The sequence below is a fragment of the Corvus hawaiiensis genome, chromosome 1 (assembly GCF_020740725.1).
Source record: "Corvus hawaiiensis isolate bCorHaw1 chromosome 1, bCorHaw1.pri.cur, whole genome shotgun sequence".
Taxonomy (NCBI): Eukaryota; Metazoa; Chordata; class Aves; order Passeriformes; family Corvidae; genus Corvus; species Corvus hawaiiensis.
Genome location: NC_063213.1, coordinates 26,246,113 through 26,268,700, shown reverse-complemented (window position 1 = coordinate 26,268,700; position 22,588 = coordinate 26,246,113). Strand labels below are relative to the sequence as shown.

The 22,588-nt window shown below is 36.6% G+C and overlaps 1 protein-coding gene across 2 annotated transcripts in view; it reads right to left on the bottom strand.

Annotated features, from left to right (window-relative positions):
• SUGCT (succinyl-CoA:glutarate-CoA transferase) overlaps positions 1 to 22,588 on the bottom strand; it is a 348,860-nt gene that overhangs the window by 25,747 nt on the left and 300,525 nt on the right. Inside the window, exon 14 of one of the 2 annotated variants that reach the window (XM_048297381.1) lies at positions 12,113 to 12,240. The exons of the other annotated variant lie outside the window; for it this stretch is intronic. Coding sequence (XP_048153338.1) covers positions 12,176 to 12,240 — 65 coding nt within the window. The 3' untranslated portion in view covers positions 12,113 to 12,175. Of the gene's footprint in view, positions 1 to 12,112; positions 12,241 to 22,588 lie in introns of those variants that run through there. 2 annotated transcript variants of the gene reach the window in all.

Below are 22,588 nucleotides of genomic sequence, written 5' to 3'. Positions count from 1 at the left end.
GGAGAGGAGAGTTTGATGTTAAAAGTTATGAAAATATAACTGAGATGCTTACCATTGAGATTCAGAAAAAATACTGGAGCAAGAAGATAGGAGATATGAATCAGAGTCATTACCTGCAGTTGAGGAAGTTCTTATGATCACAAGAATTTTTCATAATGTGCTCAGCCAACTGTGGTTGGCTCGGTGAATAATGCAGTTAGGAACAGGAATGAAATAACTGAGCTAAGGGACGGTGTAGTAGAGGCCAACTGATTTGACAAAAGACAGCAAAAAGAAAAAAACTAATTTGAATGGATTGTGTCTGAAAAAAGTCAACTGCATGGGCTTAAGCTTCACACAGAAAGAAAAGGAAAGCAACTTCAAGATACATTCTCAACTTCTGCAGTAGTCCAAGAAGTTCTTTTAGCAATGAATTTGTCTTAAAGATAAAGCTGCATACAGAAAAATATATATATCTTTTAGGAACATTTAAAAATCGTATGTATGTATGTATGATCTTATTTGCCTAAAAACAAAAAGATGAAGTTAAAATAAAAGCTTGTACTGTTTCAAAAAAAACCCCAAACAAACTCCATGTCTTCTTGCCCTTCTAATAATAGAACCACAAATTACCACAATACAAATACTGTTCTTGAAAAAGTATTGTCCTTACAGTGATACCAATGGTGCCAGAAGTGTGAAGTTCATAAATTTTACAGTCCAGCTGGAAGAGCATGTGCATGTGTTACTGTTCTACAGTACTCATATAAACATTTAGAACATAATCATTTTAAGGTGATACTGTAAAGTTTTAAATAATGCTAGATCTCTTATTTTTTTCAATACTATTGTGTCAGATAACACTTGGCAATTCTATAACTAAAAGAGAACAAGGGATTTATTCCCTACTGCTCCAACATGAACTGCCTCCAGAAAGCAGGTTTCACAAAAGTTTTCAGATGGGACTGTGGAATCTCCATCCTCAAGGTTTTCAAGGCTCAACAGACAAAACCCCAAGCAACCTGGTCTGAATTCAGCACTTAGCCTGCTCTGTTCAGCAGGATTTTGGGATGGGGAACATCCAGTATGAACAATTTCAGTATTTATCTCCTGGCAGTCCATCTTGGTAATAGGCCCCTAGTTAAGTAGGGTGTTCATGATTCACTTGAGCAAATAAGATTAAAGAACATGCAGAGGTAAACCTGGTATTTGAACACCTTCATCTGATGAGGGAATGAGAGTGGTAAACTCAGTATCTGACACAAGGAAATGATAAATCTGACCAAAATATAGTAGGAATATCACAAGTAGCCTCCATCAATGTTGTCTTCTGTATTGCTCTGTACTGAACTTGTCTTTCACATAAAAGATTTTTTAAATGGTGTTACATCATTTTAATAAGATTCAGTTCTATCTGTGTCCTGGTTCTGGCCAGGACAGAATTAATTTTTGCAGTAGCCTGGAGAGGGCATGGCTAGGACCTGGAGGTTATTCTGTACCACCTCAGGCCATTGCCAGGGGCAGGAGAAAGGGACTATATTCCAGGGAGAAGGGGTTCCTTCCAGGTCAGAGAATGTGGCAGAGGGAGCGGTCTGGTATTGTCTATTATTGGGGGGTTTTTATATGTGAATAATTTCTTTTCTTATACCCTCTGCCATTATTATTGTTGCTGTTAGTGTTCATTTTCTTACCTCATTGTTTCCAGTAAAATTGTTCTAAATCTCAACCTGTGGTCTTTACCTTTTGTGCCTCAAATTGGAAGGAGAGAGCATGGTTTTAGTGGGAGTACTAAAGCACCATTCCTAAACCACAACAACCTGCAATGTATGAGATTAACTGACTAGGCTTCAAATTGATTTTTTCAATCAAATCTCTCATAAGGCTCTTCCTGCTTTCACTGCGGGAAAATGTGAAATATGGCTTAAGGTTTTTCAAGGTGTCACGCAAAGCTGGTATATTGAATCTCAGAAGGCTTATGGCCTGCAGTCCTTTACCTTTTGCATGGGGGAAATCAGAGTGGGTGAAGCATCTTGTTAGCAGCAAACTCTGTGATTCTGAAGACCTCCTTGGTGTCCCTGTCTCATCCTTCATTGTATGGTTTAGGCCTGCTCCAACAGACTTGGTTTTAATCAGGCCAGTAAGCAACGTCTAAACATCAATACACTTCTTAGAAGCACCTCAACCATGGCATGCAAAAATCACTTATTAAAAACTCACGTGTTTTATATATACTAAATACTTGCAAACCAGAGAAAACAGAAACACATAACCCTTAAAAAATGATATTTTTTCAGATTTTCTCTCTGCCTATGGATATACATTGACCCTGCAATATGCCGCAAGCATTAAAATTTCAATTGGAAGAACAATTCTCAGCCACCTCTTTCATAAAAACCCTTCAATCATTTGTAATGGTTTTTGACCAGTAAATAATAGAGCTGCTTCACTGAGCTATTTAAGTCATGTTATTTACAGCTGGAGAAAAATGAGGAACAGTCATTTTCTAGGGAGGCCAAAAAATATGATACATTCATACAAACTAAATTAGATTTGGATTTTTTTGCCATTAGTTTAAGAAGATAAAGGATAACCTTTTCAAGTTTTACTTTGCTTGGCATTGCATTTATATTTTCAAATGAAAGGTCTTGAACACGGAATTTCACGAGTGTTAATAAGTTTCAGTGCTATTGCTGATGTGCTGAGACTGAATCCAGATGGAACTACTGAAGTATTGCTGTAGTTGGAATGCCTATGCAGGGCCTTTTAAAACAGCGTTCAGTGGCACTTAATTTTTTTTAATCATGTGATGTCAAATTATACACCACTGTGCAAAAACTTGTTAAGCAGACTCTTGAGAAAGCATCTTCGCAGGTTTTGGGGTGTTTTTGTTCTGTTTTGGTTTGTTTGTTGTTGTTGTTTTTTTTTTTTACGAGGGATTGGTGGGAAAAAGGTAAATCTGTAACTCTGAAATTTTCCTCTACAGTCTCACTTCTGTCCTACTGTGTGCACCAAGTACCTTTGCAGTCTCAGTGACTGCAATGACAGTACAGAGGCATGTGGAGAGGAGCTGGCAGCTAGGACTAGGCAAAAGACCATTCCTCATGTTGGTCCTGCACATATAGCTCTTCTCAGAGAGCACAAGGCAGAGAGATATTTCAGCTACCTGTTTGTACAATTATAATTGTTTTTAAAATCCTGCATTTTGACCTGACACTTACATTGGGTGAAATCCAGCCACTGCATAGCATGTCTCTGCAAAGCTTCCCCACAGGCAGTGGAGCCCTTCTAATGAACAAACAGGGCTACTCTCCAGTAGCGGTCTATTCCTATGCTGCAATGCTTCCAGAATCACCACCAAGGGGTTCAGGAAGAAGAAAAGTTAAATAAGGGAAGCATAGTGGATCCATTGTATTCTAAACCTCCTGCCATTTTCCATCACTTTCTCATTAAAAAAATGGAACATTTGAAGGCATCTTCAGAGTACATACTTATTTTGAGTTATTGCTATTGTTTTTAAACTAGACAGAGGCACAGCTGAACCAAGAAGTGTGCAGACAATTGGAGAAAACTACCCTTAATCCAAAGAGTTTGCAGACGGAACATACACTACTGAACTGGGCAGCAGTAGAGTCTCAAAAATATGGCAAGAGATATCAAAATACATGTATTAAAATGAAAGGTGAAATAAATAGATAGAAAATGCTCAGGTTTTCTGCATAATCCAAGGTTTATGTTAAACTCCTAGCAGACAACATGCTCTTTTGCACTTCACACTGTTCTTTAGGAGATAGTTTTATGGGAGAAAAATATATCGTCAAATCACCCATGAGGTAATCTCTCCTGTACCTTTTACCTTCAATACCAGAAGCAACTCAAGAGTTTCTCAAAAAACTAATCTTCAGTGAGGAACTAAAATGTTCATAACAGCTGCAACCTTTTCCTGCATGCTGACTTGTACTGTTTCAACATTTCTTCATGATCATTCATTTGAGATTACAGACTTCATGGGGAAGAGGCCACTTTTTCATTTTATTTTATGTATGCTGAGGGAACAGCACATATGGGGATCTGTTCTCCAAACATGTATGTTATAGTAAATAGATTAGGAACTTCACTACCACCACTAATTTGTTCTATACAGAATTCCGATTTCTATGTTAACTTCCTCACCAATTTCACATCAATAAATTAAACAGAAAGGTTTCATCTAATTGTATTTAAGAAAAGCCAGAAACTTTGAAGGGTTTAAGTAATGACCAAAAATAATCAGAGAGGCTACTTATTGCATTGTACAAATAAGCGGACACATTACAAGAACCATCTATTTTGCATTAACAATAGATACTTAGATCTTCTCTTCTGAGCCTTCTACCTTTTAGGAACTCATAGCAAATTAAAAGTATAAATTCATTAAACATCTATGCATTGCAGTACATTAAAGAAGTAATGCTTGCCCCATTATACCTTGAACTAAATATTATGGTGTTTTTCCAAGAGCAGGAGAAGCCAAAAGTACCAATTATGGTCCTCTCATTTAAACAAGATACCATCTTCCTCTGATCAGACAACCCAAATGTATGCATGGAACCACTCTGTAACCGTTACAGAGAGTGTCAGTAATTCTGATTTCCATGTATGAACAATGTATGTAACTTAGTTAACAATCCATATTGTTATATGCAACCTCAATTAATTGTTTGCCTAGTAAAAATTTGGAATATGAAGGAAAAATAATATTTCTCAGCTGTGGTGCTGGCTGTGGTTTTAGTTTGTTTTGCTTTTCCATTAGGAATCTGGTATTTGTGGTTGACATTTTTATTGCATTAATGGCAGGAAACAATATGAAAAGAATGCAGACAGAAGTGGAAAACATCAGCAGAAACATTTAGACCCATTGCAAGGACTTTCTAATTATGATGGTGAGTAATAGACATGTAGAAGAAATGGCCAGGTACAGTAAGGGTTTGTGGAATGACCTTTGTATTTTAAGTTTGAAGTCTAAAAAGCTGAAGACTTGCAAAATGTTAGAGAACCTTTGTTCTTCATTTTACTAAATATGGATCCCTTCAGTTCTGCAAACCACAAAGTACAATAGCATGAGACAGTAAAAGTTTAAAGCCATAATCTAAGTTGTATCATCACACAGCTTCCATGAAAGTCTGATTATTAAAAAAACATCTAGGATTTAGTCTCCAATTTAAGGTGCTCTTGGCTGGTTTAAGTTGTTTGTCTTTGAAAAAACAGTCTCAGTTTCTGGCATCTGCAGTTAAAGTCTGAGGCATGATCAAAATATGGGGTCAATGTGTCATGCTTAATTTGTAGTTATAAGAAGCACAGTATATTCTGCACTAATTGCATTTACTCACTTCCATATTTATTTACTTTCATTAAAAGGCAATAACAAAAACCACATCACTGTTTAGTTTTACTCGACGATGAAACGGATTTTGCCATTTGCTGAGAAACTGAACACACAATAAAAACCCTTATCACATAATTTATGTACAATTGGAGATGCATCTAGCTTTGTCTTATTAAATGAGGACCAGATCTAACCACTAGTGAAGTTAACAGAAGACTTCCCCTTACATTTCAGCAGGCATTGGATTAAAGCATTGTTTTTTGGTGAGTCACAATTTGCTACAGCTGTCATTTTATCAGTGTTGTTGCGGACCTTATTTGTGTGTTTCAGTGCATGCTTTTTTCTTATTTTGAGCTTTGGATGTTTTCTTGTGGGCTAGGAAGGATGGCTTTTTCAGGAACTCATGTATTTATTTTTAGAAGACAAATGAATGTGAAATGTATTGAACTAAATATAAGTTAGTTCAGCTGCAAAGATTAGCAGCTAAACTGTACAGTAGCTGCAGTAGGGTCCTACAAACACGTAGAAATTATTAACTGTACCTATTGACCAGTCCCATAGGTTCAGTGAGACTACTCACTTCAGGAGTTACTGATGTGTGTGGCTGTTTGCAGGCTCAAAGCCCCACTACAAAGCAGAAAGAAAACATCTCCTTGGAGGGAGCTACCAAACAGAAAATACATGAGGGATAAGGAACAAAGAGAGATTTCAAGATGAGGTACTGCACTGAGAATAGATGAGTCATGGAAAAGATGGTAAGTGATTCATTAATAACAGAAGCTTAGCCAATAAGGAATGTACAAGTATGAAACTAATGACTGTGCTTTTACAATACTACCAAACTATTTGCTTTTGTAAACTTAACATAGGAATAATTTTCTCCCATTGTGAAAATTTATTATGCAATTAGTTGTCACTTTAATAAACTATATGCATGGCTGTGATAACGGTTGCTCAAAATACTAAGGACTTTGCAGTTTTTGTTTGAAAAAAGAAAACACTAGGAACTTCAAGTCCTGCCAGTTTTTCCTCCCTGCCAAGTCCTATTAGCATAAATGAACGGTTTATTTTAAGAAATGCCTGATAAATTACTCTACACAATCGGTAATGAGGGTACTGTCAGCAAAGGAGAATCATTTCCAAAATTTACTTGGCACAAATGAGTGGTTGACTAGCTCACAATCATGTTACATGGCTTGAGGCCCTGTTTTATTCCATAAATCTGCCTGACCTCTTCAGGGTGAAAATTAGTGATTCTATAGAAAAGGTAGCTGGGCAAACCTGTTCTATTTGTGCATTTTCTCCTTTTTAAGAAAAATAAACACATTCAAACTATCTATAGTACTATTTCTGTAGCTTCCTCTTTTTTGGCATACTGAAGCTCCAACTTAAAGTTACTGTCATAGGTTGTAAGGTAAAATTGCACATCTTTTTTATCACAAATTACAAGAAGCAAACACATAAAGACAAGAATTATACCATTACTTAAGAAAAAATGAGAGGCATGAGTCTCCATTATGCTTCAATTAATCTCAACATCACTGTGTTATCTAAAAAATCAATTCTCTTTTCTTTTTAAAATATAGTTTCAAAACTAGAGAGGAATCCCTTGGCATGGATTATTGTGTCAATCAGCAACTGTAGCCAATAATCATTCATCATCTCTTCTAAAGAATCCTCGGTAAAAGCCCCTAAATACTTAATCATCATTGCTATGGAATTCATTACATTAGAGCAGGGAGAAAACCTTTCAAAGAAATTATTTAAGATAATAAAGTTTAAAAAAAAAAGTCTAAGAAATCATTTATGTTCCGCTCTCCCACCACTGAAAATTACTTCCAATTGTTATTCCTTTTTTAAAAAAATTTGATTGTTAATGCTTTGTCCAGTCTATTCTTCCAAGTCCCAAACAATAGTTTTCCCACACTCCCTTGCAGACTGCTTGACTAGTTCAATTTTTTTTTTATTCCAATTTTCAGAATATTTTAAATATAATTTAATCTGCACATACTTTGTGTATCATCTGCCAATTTCTTCACATCTAACAATATGTTATATATGTAGTTAAACATTCATATCCAAATACAACGTCTAACACAATATGAATACACAAGCAGTCTACATAAAGTACAGATGAAGATAAAAGGTCCCACAAGTCTTGTGAAGTTGCATAGGAAAAGAATACACACCAACAGCCTCCCAAGAGGTCTGATGTCACTCTTCTTGTCAGTGTACAGCTGTGGTGCTGTTAGTGAGATGTTGCATTACCTACCATTTGACAAGGCAGCAAAGGGTCTGGAGAGCTGAGGAAATCACCCTGAGTGCAGGAGAGTGCTGTGCAAACTCACTTCTGGGGCTGAACCCACACACTGGCAGACAGATCTAGAGTAAAAATTCTCCATGACATATCCAAAGGTATCCAAAACTACTATTAAATCCAGAGTGGACTAACAGCCATGACACTTCGAGGCCTTTGTTCAACAAGGAGTTTCAGTCCTGAGATGACTGTGACTAAACCACTCTCTAGCAAGGTTTGCAAGGATGGTTTCTCTTCTCTGGGAGAAGGATTTTAGCCATGGTAAAGTTGTCATTCCAAGAAACATATGCAAGTTAAAATGTAGCCTGAAATTTCAGGAAAGTTTATTTCTGCATAAGTGTAACTGTGTGAAACAGCAAGAAATTATGTACTCAGAGACTCTAAAATCTCTCAAGCTTTCTCACTTTTCCATATTGAGTTGTTTCCAGGCAGCTGCCTAATGAAATGCTTCTTTCTCCAGAGTGAGGTTCAGAACACAAAACTTTACTTAACCTGTCTAGAGCACATACCACACACTTTCTCAGAGCACTGAGGAGCAACAGAACAAACCTGCCAGGTCAGACACCTTCCTGGAAGGCTGCATCTCCTCTCTCAACCCCAGGATTTGACATCAAAAGGGAGCAATGTTTTTCACTTTTTGGGTTTTATCCTGATGTTGCAAACGGTACAGGGGATAAGCAGAAACAAATCTGCAGTGTTTTTAAAGATTTTTTTCGCAGTGTTATGTAAGACTCTATAAACAGCTTACAGGTACACTGTAATGGAATGGTGGGAACACCTACACCAGTGCTGCATTCTCATGCAGCTACAGCTGTACAGTCACCAGTTCTGACCACAGAACACCTTCAGAATAGCCTGCAGAACAGTTCTGCTGAAACTCAATGAATCAAGAGTCTAACTCAATACTGCCATTGCCATGGCCATATGTAATTTTATTTTACTTTTCCTTCAAGCAAACTGTAACAATTTTTGAAAGAAATGAGATTTTGAGCTTCTGTTGGCATCAAGTTTATACTAACTTCTTTTTTTTACTTCCCTTTATAATGCTTATTTACTTTTATTTGGATTTTGATTTTGTGTGGGTACTATCTTCAGATTTCCCTCTGCTAGTAACATCAGCCCTTAGTTTCTATTACTGCTGCAAGTGGATTTTTGATGGCTGAACCAGACCTGTTCATCTACATGATGGTATCAAATCATCGACTTTTTTACTGATTTTTTACTAGTTCATTTCACTGTATATTGTTTCCTTTTTTGCAAGGAAGACTTGGTTTATCTGTGTCAAGGTAAAAATTAGAAAGGGAGAAGGTAGAAGGAAGGGAAAGAGAGGTAGGAATGTGAAAACTGAACAATGCAAAGTGAGAACTCACCAGTACTGTTCTTGTTTACAAGCTCTTCATTGCCAGATTGACTCTCCTGTTGCCCTTTGAGCATCCAGGATAACGTGACATATTTTGTGCTAAGTTTGAAGTCTACTGCTAGGCATCTTAAGTTTTCAGACACTCTGGTACTTCAGACTTTGCAAAATATGCTTTCAGATATGCCCTAGCTCCTGTTACCGTCTTTGTTCACATGTCCTCCAACAAGCCTTACAGCAGCTGCAGCAGAAAACTTGTCTATTGGTTTTATTCTTTTATTTTTCTTTGTTTTCTTCTTTGGATTTTTACCAGGGCTGATATTTCATGAAGCTTTGCAATCTCCTCTAATCAGTCAGAAGTCGGAGCACCTCAGATTGCTATTTCTTTGCTCCTATTTGGGCACACATTCTTGGTTGACATTTCATTCAGATCTATATCAGTAGGTCTGAAGTATATTTCAGGCACACTGTAGGCACCTTCTAAGTCTTCTAGGACTGCTGTTAGGTCTCCTTCAAAAAAAAGTATTTTGCATGTACAGTTCATCTCTCACAGACTAAAACAGGGTAACTTCCTGTGGTAAGTGGCCCTTCAGTCTGCCATGGTTGGTACAAAAGCTGATTTACTACTGCCTACTCTTCAGGGGTCTGTGTGAAGCCCACCACTGGAGATGCAGTTTTTGTCTTATAAAATCATGTCTAGTATTCTGGACAGCATGTCCTGTCAAGTGCATCTACCATATACAGGGATTTTCTTGGGAAGTACCTTATTTTCATATTATACTGCTAAAATTTTGCAAAGAAAAAACCCCAGTACAAACCCACAGTTTTTTCCGAGTTCCGTATAGCAGATTTTGAGCTAGTGCTGAAAGGTGAATTAAGGGAACTGCATTTCAGAAAGCACGGCTCTGTTTCCTTTTATTTCCTGTCTTTAAGTAAATGTTCTGGGCTGCTTGGTGTGCATTAGCACTGCTCCTAACCTTCTTCAGAACAAAATAATTTTGTTTTAGCTACCCTATAGAATCTTAGGAGCAGTATCTCCTCATTGTTTTAAGTACCTTGGGTAATTCCAGAAAAAAATCACCACGTCTAATAGACATTGGACTGCTTTCATTTTGAGTGCTTTCCTAATTGCACTGACTTTTCCAGGGTCTTGCTGACATCTCTCCAGATGTCAACTAACAGAGAAAACATAGTTTTACTCAAGTTCTACATGTCTACATTCAACTTCATATTTTGCTTATTACATAGTGACATTGACTGTCTCTTTTGTCAGACCATTAACTTTTAATAGTTCTGTCATCAGCTTCAAGCCACATGTCTGGGAATCCTTCCCAGCTTCATTTTACATTGCAACACCTTAGAAGTTGGGTGCAGGTCAAAAGCATTTACACCAGGCCATTATCTTCGAAAAGGTGTAGACGCTGTTGTCACATGGCTCAAATCACAGAGTGGTAAAAGTCTTAGCCTGACAAACAGAGGTGTTAAACCGATGATAGTTTATACAATCTATTTATTGTCTATTAGTGCTGACATACATATATACAATATGTTCTGAGGTTTGGCTAAATGAAGATCCTCAGTTTATTCCAAATTTTCCTCAGGAACAATTAGGCATCTGAGTCATTCTCTGAAAGATTCAATAGACATAATAATGTCATTTCTTGTAGAGTTATCAACTATTTGTTATTACTCTGCCATTATGAAAAACTGAATTTTAGTCATCTCACTGTATTGAGGCTGATTTCTGACTTCCACTTCATTTTTGTGTGTCTCCTTCCCTAAAGTATGATCTTACATTTTCTGAAAAGGAGAACGCACACAGAGAACACTCTCTCCTCTACCATGCTCAGGAAATTAATACCTTGTGTATGTAACATCTCTTGATTGTCAAACTTCTTCTCCACAGGCTGCATTTGCTCTTTGGCTTCAAATACCTGCATCATGAATTCTAATTCTCCAGATTAAAGTTGTCACTAACCATCTTGGTAGGATTAGGCTGCTGATGGCTTCACTATCCAATTGGAGTCAACTGATTAAGACCTGAAAGAACAGTTCTGAAAATAAACAGGCTGACATTGTTCTTCTGTATCCTTCTGTGCAACAGATTTATCTGGACTTATGGAAGACAACCAGAGGACACCTTTCTTTTAACTGTAATCTCTATGTCCTCCATACATCTTACCGCTTTCTCTATTTCCTGAGCCACAACACACTGGACAGAAAGTCTTGTTATGCTCTCTACTTTTTTACATGTTTTTGCTGGGAACCAGACAGGGTTTTAGTGTCTTGCATATTGTTTCACTCAATACATGCCGTGCGACACAACACTTTCATTCCCATCCAGTCTGTCTTTATCCTGATTCCCAATTTCCTTTAATTTGTCCCTGTTCTGCACTGATAACACTGTTTTGGTAATTTTGCTAGACACTTCAGCTGCCCTTGCCATTTGAAGAAATTTCTCTGTTTCTTTCAGCATCATCTCCTATATGCTGGAATCATTTGCCCCATATATGTTTCTGTCTCTCATTAAATAATCTTTTATATCTCCAAAAGTACATGTGGATGCCAGATTATGTGACTGTGAGACAGGCATATATTGGCCCTTCTGTTTCTTGGGTTCAGATAAAAACACAGTCACATTCCTTCTAGGGTCACAGTATATCAAACACTTTAATTAGCTGCTGCTACAATATTTTAGGTATTATTTGTACCAACTCTGTCTCCTTCACTTCTCTTTTCACCATAAGTGATAGTATAAATGTTTTATTACACTTTTCTCATCATTACACTCCCCAGCCAATGCTTTATTCACTATGTATTAGTACTTTTATGCTTAAGTAAGGATTTTTTATATGGGAATTCAGCTTTGTTAGTGGACTTGAAATCTCATGACTGTTCATTGCCTCATGGCTGCTTCTTTTCTCTCTTTAAAGCTCTTGCTTTGTCTTTCAGTAATGCTTTATTCTTGTTAGTCTCACCTGACTGACTGTTGTATCACACTGTTCTTTACTGCATAAGGCGGGCAGAGAGTGCCCCACATCTGAAAAGTCCAGTATACTCTATTAAATTACCTGCAGAGATCATTCAATTGCCATTAACATCCCAGCCACAAAGCACACAAACTAGCTCTCTGGTGACTTCTCCATATCCGTTTTTCCTCTTAAGGTCGGTGCTTCTCTCCACCAGCTCCATGTCTTGTTTGGCAAGGATAAACTTTTGAGAAGACTAGAAAATAAGAATCTAATGAGTTTCTCTATACTGGTAAAGTAAGAGATGACTGCTCTACACTACATGGTGCCTCACAATAACTGCTATCTATTCCGTGGCGGCTGCCCATTCTCTCTTAACAAGTATTCCAACAACTTATTTTAAACTAGTTGCTGAGAAGAACATTTAAATACTTAGACAAAGCACTGAAGCCGAGTGTAGAAGAATATATCCCTTGAAAGAATAAAACAGAGATCGTGCCATTCAGGACCTTGAACACTTCAGCCAGAACCAAGGGTTGAAGCCAATGCACAATGTCACTGACTGATGACCACCCCTAGGACAAGCAGAATGAAAGGGGTGGGTGGGAATCCCCAAAAGATCGCTTTCTTTTTTAGCTATTTGTGCATGAGCTATTCTGCCTGCCCTGTAATTTCTATGACCTCCAAGTCTCCCCAGGATTATGAATACCTATTGTTGACTTAATTGGCAGAATAACAAGAAACATCTGCCAAACAAACCCAGTTTCTTAACCTCTGATGGTCTTGGACACACTGTGACTGTGAGAGAGAATAATGCATTTTTTGTCTATGAAAAAACCTGGAATAGATCCTTCCATAATTCAGGGAGACATTCCCAGTGTACATCAGAGAACAAATATACAACAGAAACATCATAAAGGCTGTCTTGTTGTCAGGTGCCCATCTAATATGGCCTGTGGAACAGATCCATAATACTAATGCTAGACTGAAAGGGAACGGTAAAATTAAATTGATGAAATAAAAAGGTCTTTCTTGCTAGAAAATAAGTTTTGAGGGAGGTGGGTAGACACACAGGGGGACAGAAGATCTAAGGAAGATGTAAATGAAGAGGTTTTAAAAACAGAATAGAAAAAAACGGGATAATTGAGTTGGAAGGGACCTATAGGTATCATCTAGTCTAACTGCCTCACCTCACCACTTTAGCTGTCTAGTGGAGGGCTGGGTCTGCTGGTTGTGACTGCTTGGAGCTGACTCCAGCAAGCTACTGATGGGTAGAAGCCTCATTAAAACATCTCTTAGGCTCCACCTTTCTTGCTTTGCTGTCATCAAATGTAGGAAACGGGGAAGTTCACGGTCAGAGCTTTTGAATTTAGATTGCAGAAAACCATGAAGAAGTGTAGGTTTCATTGTCCATATCATATTCTGGCTTTCAGGCCAGAAGAGGTCTGGTAATGAGGCCGAAGAAGCTCTGGTAATGGTTACATTATTCAAATATAAAACTAAATCTTGAACTACTAAAAACTCTTCTGGTAAAGACATTAAGCACTAGAAGACACAGATTTACTAAATTATGATTGAGCTTTCAATCTTGTCTCTTGGTTTTTTAAAGAGCCTCTACAGATGGATCCTTTTAATATTTCTGTGTAATTATCAGTCAGTATATTACAAAGTGTATTGTGGATTGGAATGCTTTGTTTTGCATATATTAGGTTCCATATTTTACAAAACATTTTAGTTGACTACTTAAAGTAAGTTTTAAAAAATCATATGGCAAAGCTCCAAATAGAGTCTTCAAAAAATAGCAGAGAACTTTACTGAGGACATGTTTTACTGTAAATAAGACAACATTTGTTTAATTCATTCATCCTGAGTTTAAAAATTATCCACAATTTACTAAGGCATTTAACATCAACAGTGAATTCACAGTAAATCATCAGGGTATGTAAATTCCCTGAGTGTACCCAATATTTGAAATCTGGTTTATAAATAAATAATTTTTTTTCCTGGCTTTTAAATTATTTTTCTTGGATATCAAAGATTAGTGAAATTACACATTAATACTGTTCAAAGACAAGCAGGTAAAAATTCAGTATGATATCAGGGATTAACTTGGTTTTCAATTACAATAATTTTCCTTACACGAGATTTTGTTTAAAAAAAAAAAAAGGAAAAAGAAAAACATTTATATCCAAAAAAAATATTTCTGAATTTTCTGAATCACCTCTACTTATAAATTATATGCACCATAATTACCTAATCCTTCTCTCTCTACAGATTAACACCAAACAACCTCCTTGGGTTGTCAAGTGTAGAAGAGTTTATAACATAGTCACATGTGATATACAAGTGTAATGGATAATTATGTTATTGAAGTATATGATTATATTTTATTGTAACTGGTGCCCAGTACAAGATTAAATTCCAAGAGTAAGATAAGATTTTAGATCTATAGCTTCTAAACACAATCAATGAAGGATCTTGATTCATGTCTGTGTATGCTTGGGAAAAAGAATATCAATCTATGAAAATACCTGTATATGCTATGCCTCAAAATATAGCAACTGAGTGAAAATTTCCTACATTAAAAAAACCCAAAACCAAAACAACAAACATTAAAAATGTAAAAGTAAAAAAAGTAAAGGCAAATTCGTGGAAATGGTAGCATCACCTCATGGACATTGTTGATGGGTGATGTTGCTTTGAGTGGTGAGCTTTCTAGCAGTGAGAATCTGAAAGACTTATTAAAGTAGTAAACAAGGTATTGCTTTCTTTCTTGAAGTCAACTGAAAGGAAGATTCCAAGGTATCACCACGCTAGCTAACATGTTGAAAAGCTTAAAATCTGTCAGAATAATAACCCTTAGAAAGTGAATGGCTTAACTGGAAGACACCAAGGGTTTTCTTTTAAATTCTAAGCTACTCCCCCAATTTATCTTGTTTTCCTCCAGTAGATTTCTCTACACTGTCATTCTTACAAAAGTGCTTAAAGGATATGTTAAAGTGTCCTCTTGCAATCTAACATTGCCATGCAGCCACATCAAATCTACATTTTACCCATGTATTCTCACAACACTTTTAGAGGCAGTAAAAGCTAGAGCATGGTACCTGAATCTAAAAGAAGCAGAAGCACAGGTCAGCATTTTCTGATGGGGTTTTTTTCTCAGGAAATCCAAGCAAAAATGAGGAGCAGAAAAGTAAGCTATTAAACTCGACATTCAGTTTTGAGATACAACAACTACTAAATCATAGAGTGGGGATATTGATTTATGAGTAGTGAGGAAGTCAGAAAGTAAAACTTCCCTCTCAGGAACTACAACACAAGTCCTTATTCCAGCCTTTTAAGGTACCAAAGGTAAATACTACCAACACAAAGATCTATGGCCTTTTTTTATCTTTTCTATCCCCCTTCTGTATGAACAAATGTGAAAACTAGAATGTTTCAAATTACAGGAGAGTTTTTGTCATAGATTCACTCATATAGGGATCTAAATCTCATAATCAAAGCACTGCAGCTTTAATTTTTTAGCACTAACCTTGTGATTTCTTTAGAATACTATTAAATTGCTATGAGTCTGTACAAGCTTGTATGTCTGTGTTCCTGGGCTTGAAATAGCAGATGTGTGCATGAAGTTGTGCTTTCAATATGTATAAACTGGATGACTGGAATTTGGTATTTGTGCATCATCAGCTTTAAAATTTTGTTTGCCTTACACGTTTATAGATTGTACTGCCTCTCTTCACAAATGGGCCTGATTTTCTGTTCCTTGTGATGTTTCTAAAAACAGCCTGCAAAGAATATTAAAAAGCTTTTTCTAATCTGCGAACTTCTGCCTCATTTCATCTCTGCATCTATTTCAAAACCCAGGAGGAGCACTGCACTTACACACAAATCAAAATACTTTTTTTATTGTCCTGCCAGAGGCACAATCTCTAAATTACTAATTTAAAGCAATGAACTCACATTACATTTTAAAATTCATTATCAATTCCATTTAATAGAGCATTTATTTGCTTTTTATACAGGTAACCTGCTTTAATTTTCTATGTTCAGTCTAGTTTCAGAGAACCAAAGAAACAGGGATTCTGTGTTTTCTTAGGGAATTCTGTTCTGTACCTTAACAGACTCTGTATCAGGAGGATTTTTCTGATCAGGTCTTGACCCAATGCCTAATGTTTCAACAGACCCTGGATTAAACTAGTTCACATCTATTCTGTCTTGTTTTATACCTTTTGCACAGTGTTAGGATGAACAAGCTAGTTTTACTTGCCTAAAAAGAAGTTTATGTTTAACAAAAGAAATTTCAACATTTGGATCAAATTTGGTGAGCAATAGCAGATAAATAAAATCTGGTAAAAGAATAAAAGGAACGTCTAGTCACAAAACATTTGGAAAAATTCTTGGGAATTTCCTTCTTGCCCAGAATCACAAAAGAGCTCTAGAATAGTTAGCAAAATGGCAGAGGGCAAAAGAGGTGGCAGCAATGCTTTATTTTTGATAGCCCCAATTATTAAGGCATCATTTAGAATATTCAAGACTCGGGTCAAAATCACCATTCTGGTTTTTGATTCTGATGCAACATGGCATTACTTTCTTGGCTGGGCTTTGCTAGAAAGAGTGGTAAGTACAAGAAAGAGGGACAAAAATAATTTCAAGTTCACAGTGACTAAAAGAACTTAAATATTCTCTACTTCAGGAGTTATAGATAAATTTACTAGCCTACAACAGGTGCATGCTATCTACTGGTGGTTGGCTCTTAATCAAATGAACAAATAAGTTAACTATATAAGCCCTATTTTGCCCCTTATTTCTATCCAATGATTCTTTTCATAAACTACAAGGAAAAATATCATCAAATTTCACCTATTATAATCATTATTTGCAAAAACATGTAGCTAATTGTGAGTTCTATTTTCTCAATCTATTGCATGAAGAAGTGAGAAATGTAACTTCGTGGGCTAAGAGACTTGCCCAGTGTCAGGCAGGAAGTTTGTGATGCACTCTATTCAACTCCAGTTTTTCCTGTATACATACAGTACACAGACTGCAATGAAAAAGACAGAGTTACAAAACTGTACTGCACTGTACTTACACAAAGGACCTGAAAAGATCTGGGCAATTCACCCTACATAGTTTGTCAAAAAGTTATCTAGATGAAATTTTGGTCAGGTAAGTACTTTCATGGGCACAAAAAGTACTTAAACCTCATGAAAGACACACAAAAAAAAGGTTCTCTGTTAAATTGGAGACCATGAGTTTTTTAACAATTAAATTGATCAGGCCTTTAAAGACAGATGTGGATATTTGAGGAATTTTCCATCTCTTGAGGATTTTTGAAAAAGAAAAACGACAGTCAAACATACGTGAAAGAGTTAAATTGATGACATTCTATGGTCAATGTGATAAAAAGGCAAAGCACATGACTCAATGGCCAGTGCTGACCACAAAATTGTTCATTCTAGGTTCACAGAAAACAGCATAAGTCCAATCACTCTTACTGTTGATGGGAAGGTAGGGCTTGGGTCAAGACAATATGGAGGAAACACAAATGAGGATTAGTCTACTCAGTGTCCTAGGGATTAAGTAAAATTGTCTAAATGTTTAAAACATATTTTTACATTTAATGAAACCAAAATTTTTTTAACTGACAGTAGATTCCTTTTCTTATCCAATAACTATAAAAGATCATAAAGTTATATGAAAAATTTATGGGCGTTGGAGTAAGTTGGCTGTTTTACAACACACCCGAGGCATGCAGACGTATCTTTATAATCTCACAGTTCATCTTTATAATCTCACACCTTGAACTGTGTGAGCACCTGGCTGTGCTTGTTACAGAGTGAGGGTTAAGAAACTACTTTCAAAGTTATTGTTATTTATAAAGAAAGAAGTGATAAACACATTCAAACAGAAGAAAATACCACATCATTTTAAACAAAGTTGAATTCTAGCACAATAACATTGGTGAGAAACTCATTAGTTTATTTGGTTATTCAGTCAATACTGCAGCTTTCTCCCCCTCCCTCCCCCCATCATGTGACAGCAAGGTGATACTCTTGAGTTAATTCTCCATCACAACTATGTCCAGTTAAAAGAAAATCCTAGTACAGCTTAGGACACATGGAGGAAAATATAAAGAAAATATTCTCCTGTAACTAGAAGTATATTTACCAACCAACATTCAGCAATACTTCAATCACAACTTTACTTGACTTATTATGTACAGAGCAGGAAAATCGCCCCACTTGTCCTCTGAAAAATATTCATTTTTCCTCCCTATATGGAAGTTCCAGATTCTGGGAAAAAATACGTGATGCAAGAAAAACAACTTTGATTGCCAGATCCTAAGGACCGACAGAGAAACCTAGGGTCTGATGAGAGAAGAGTCTGGCTCAGAGACTTTGAACAGCAGTCCTGGAGAGCCATTGCTTGAGTGACAGTCAGTACTGCTACTCAGTTAGTTTGAGACTTCCACTATTTCTTAATTCCCTTCAACAACTGAAGTCCCAGAACTAGGTAAGAAACAGCAGCCTTTTCTTTCTAGAAACAACTTTAAAAGTATTAACTGTGGCACTTAGATCATTCTGGGAGGTATAACAAATTTTAAAATCTGTGGTAGAGAAATACTGTGGAAACATATGACAGAGGAGTAAAAATATTAAAAATTTTTATTTATGTTTTACTTTAAAAGGAATCTTGAAAGATTCCAAATTAAAGCATCATTCATTAAAAAGATGTACTCGCCTTTCTACCTAATCCTGAAGCCAATAACATATTCCTTGCCATTCCCACCATCTCTTTTCTGTTTTTGCAATCAGTATGAATATACTGTTTGTATATTTATTAATTTTTTTTTAAATTATTTTGAGGATAGCTAGGTGAGCTGTCATACATTATTTGTGTAAGTTCCTGTAATGGTCATGGACACCTCAAAACTGAAATCAGCTCTGTGAATGTAAAAGACATAAACAGTCAGCCCTGATGACTAAAAAAGGTGAATGAGGTAACGGTAATGCTAGTGAAGCTGTTTGTCTCCAATGTACCATAAGTAGTGAAGTGAAATTAAAATTTTTCAATCAACATTGGTTATGCACATGCATGCATGCACACACACATACAGACACACATAGACACATATTAAAAAAACACCCAAAGAGAAGCAGGCAGGATCAGAAGTTCAAGCAAAGGATCTTGAAAAAATTTTTGGGATTTTTTATGTTGTTGTTGTTCTTATATTGAAGGATCTCCTAGCTGCAGGAAACAATGGATTGGAGTACAGACTTCCTTCATTTCCTGCAAACTTCCTCCATGTGGAAGTCACTATTCCCTGCTTTATATCTAGTCCTACTGAAACTTCCTCTACTACACTTACATTAAATGGTCAAAAAAAGATAGTATGTATCACTAACAGCCATATTTGCTCCCTGTATTGAAATGCACTGATCAAATACATGGACACACCAGTATTGTTTCCTTAACTATAACTAGTCTTCCACATACATGAAGAAAACAGGTATAAATACATGCATAACAAATAGAAATAAATATTTAAATTAACAAATTTCCCAAGAAATTCCTTCCCTGAGGAATCAAAGTAGTTTTCAGCTATTAACAGAGATCTGAAAAACTGCAAACAATTAGTTTGGTAAGACACAAAGTGGTTTGTCCAAGGTTAAGGAAGAAATCTGTGGCATAATAAGGAAGTCCTATTAGACTTTTTGCCTCTTCTTCTAAGAGATTGATAGCAATTAGTCTCCATGGAACCATGACACCATTTAATGAATCATACAACAGGAAAAGCCTACCTCTGAAAAAAAAATTCTTTCCTGTTTCAGTAGTATATTCGTAATTCACAGTGACAGGAGAAGACCGGAAAAAGGGATATTTCTGCTGAGTGGGTTGATTAATTAACATAAGTTGCCTGAATTCAGTCCAAGAAATCTATGTCAAGGAGGAATCCTGCACTATTTTTCCTAACTGAGCTTGGAATAGTCCCCCAAACACTTTATCTCAAGACCACAGAAGGAAATTATGAAGCCAGGTATGAAATTGGCCTTTCTGAGCAATAAAGTCATCCTTGATGCAGATCATGGACCAAAGGACAGACATAGTGTTTATCAACTCAGGAAATGGGGATGAGAAGAACATACAACATAAACATTATCAAAACTAAGAATAGTTGTTTTGTCCAAAAGAGGTGATTTACACAATTTCTACAGTTATATTGTTTCCTGTTTGATCAGAGATGGTTCCAGAGTCTAGGCTTATATCCAAATCCCCAGTTTACTAAGGCTTAGAAGGGGTCAGAAATTAAATTTAGTTCACAAAGGTTCCTGCTAGTTAATAAATTCTAAAAACGTTAGTTTGTTTGGGACAGCTGAACACATCATGTTCTCTTCATTATAAAAATAATATTACAAACACCATTTTGACTTTAAAAAACAACTGGCAGCCTTTAAAAGTCAACATTAGAGACTAGATAATGCAGAAGTTGGGCGTATTATTATCTGAGTTTCCTAAACCATATAAGTTTGAAAGGTTTGAAAAGATTTGGGAAAGATTGTATTGCATCCATTATTTTTTCCTTTGTGATCAGTGTGGGTTGGGAGCATCCATTATGCTCCATATTGGCACTCAGAATACTCAGTGGCTTCCAGAAACCCACATGCCTTGTAAAAGTCCATTACTCGTTGGCAAAGTAGTTCAAGACTAACCCAGATGCTAAAACTTCTCAAAATTTTGTCCCTTCACTTACCTGTAGCGTCTCTGTGCCATCCAGTGCCATCTGCAATATGGCACTGTATAAAACATGATTTTTTTGTCCCCAAGTGTACTTTCTGTGCTCTACATTTCCCATTTGATTAAATTGTGTCATATCTTCTTCAGATCTTTGTGGGGATGGCTAAGCACAACAGAGCTGAGGAAGAGATACTGATGTTAATCACAGAATTAGAGCACAATCCAAGTTGGAAAGGACTTCAGGAGGACTCCACTCTTATTTGGGTCGGATCAGAGTCATGTCTTAGGTCAAATCAGGTTGTCCCTGGCTTTAGCTGGCTGTTCTCTGAAAACTTCTAAGAACAGAGTATGCATGACCTCTCTGGGCAACCTGCTCCACCACCTGGCTGTTGTCATGATGAAAAAGATTTTTGTGATATACAGGCTGAATTTCTCTTGTCTGTCATCCTCCCACCATGCACTGCTGTGAAGAGCCCAGCTCTTCACATTGATAACCTTCCTATAGGTGCTGGAGAGCTTCTGACAGGCCCCCCCTAAGACTGCCTTTTCCCCTGGCTCTACCTCTCCAGCTGAGGTGCTCCAGCTCCTGATCATCTTTGGAGCACTGCCCTAAACTAAAGATGATTGAGTTGCCTTCAGGTATAGAAACAGAAGAGATTCATTAGTTCAGCCCTACAATCAGATGAACCAGTTCTGGCAAGAATGACTCAAGCAGGGCTCTCTCACAGTGTTGCACATTCTATATAGGATACGTCAAGTGTATGTGTATGTCAGTTCTAGAATAACATCATGACATGAATATACAGAATTATCTTGTGAAACATTATCCTAATGAAACTACTGAACTACCACAGAACCACTTTTTTTTTCAGAACGTTCTCACAATCTTTTATAGAGTCACTCTAAGTCAGACACAATGAATTCTCTTTTTCACCTCTGTTCTTGAATCTGAGATATCTTGATACTAGTAACAACAGTGTAATGTATATGTGCATAGACATTTTTCATGAATACTTGAAACAAGAGATATCAAAATGCAAGATCTCTTTCTTTTGTACCATAAAGATATATTCTGAAAAGAAAAATTACTAGAAATATGTTTTTTGTAGTACTTCTCCCACTCCCTTTTCACCACCGCCCTATAATACACTTATCAGCACACAGTATACCTTAGGCTGGAAATCACAAAAATGGCAAGGGAGAAACATTGACTAGGTGAGGAAAGAACCAAATTCAATAACCATAACAAAAGATATTTAAGCAAAGGAGGAGTATGAGTTACCAAGTCCAACATTAAAAATGTAGCCTACACTAATGTCAATGGCAAAATCTCTCAGAATTTCAAGTTACAAGATCTACAATGGAGGATTCATACACAGATTTGAACCAACTCTCAAACTGAGGACAAGCATGGAGAAGGACTACTGCGAATCAATATGCTAGACACAGAGGCCACCTGTGATACTTGGAGCTAAAATCTGCCAGTATGCTTCACTTAATAAATGCATATCACTGCACTCACAGCTTTACTTGGCCGCAAAAGTTGCACCTCTGTCAAGAGCCTCAAGTGTGATGTCCAATTCAATTACTAAAGGACACATTAAAATCTGGCTTATATGCTTAAGAAACAACAGCAACCTATTTTTATTTTGGGATCAGAATCTCCCCAGTCTCTTTAAAGAAAAACATTTTCAGTCTATTCAGTTTCAACATTCACATTAATAACTTAATTTTCCTTAATTTTCCTAATAAGCAATCCTGAGACAGAAACTGAGAGCTTAGTAAACTTGTTCTCTACCAAATACAAGATACTAAATATAACCACATTGGAAAAAAACCCCAAACTTCTATTTTTAACTTTCATTGAG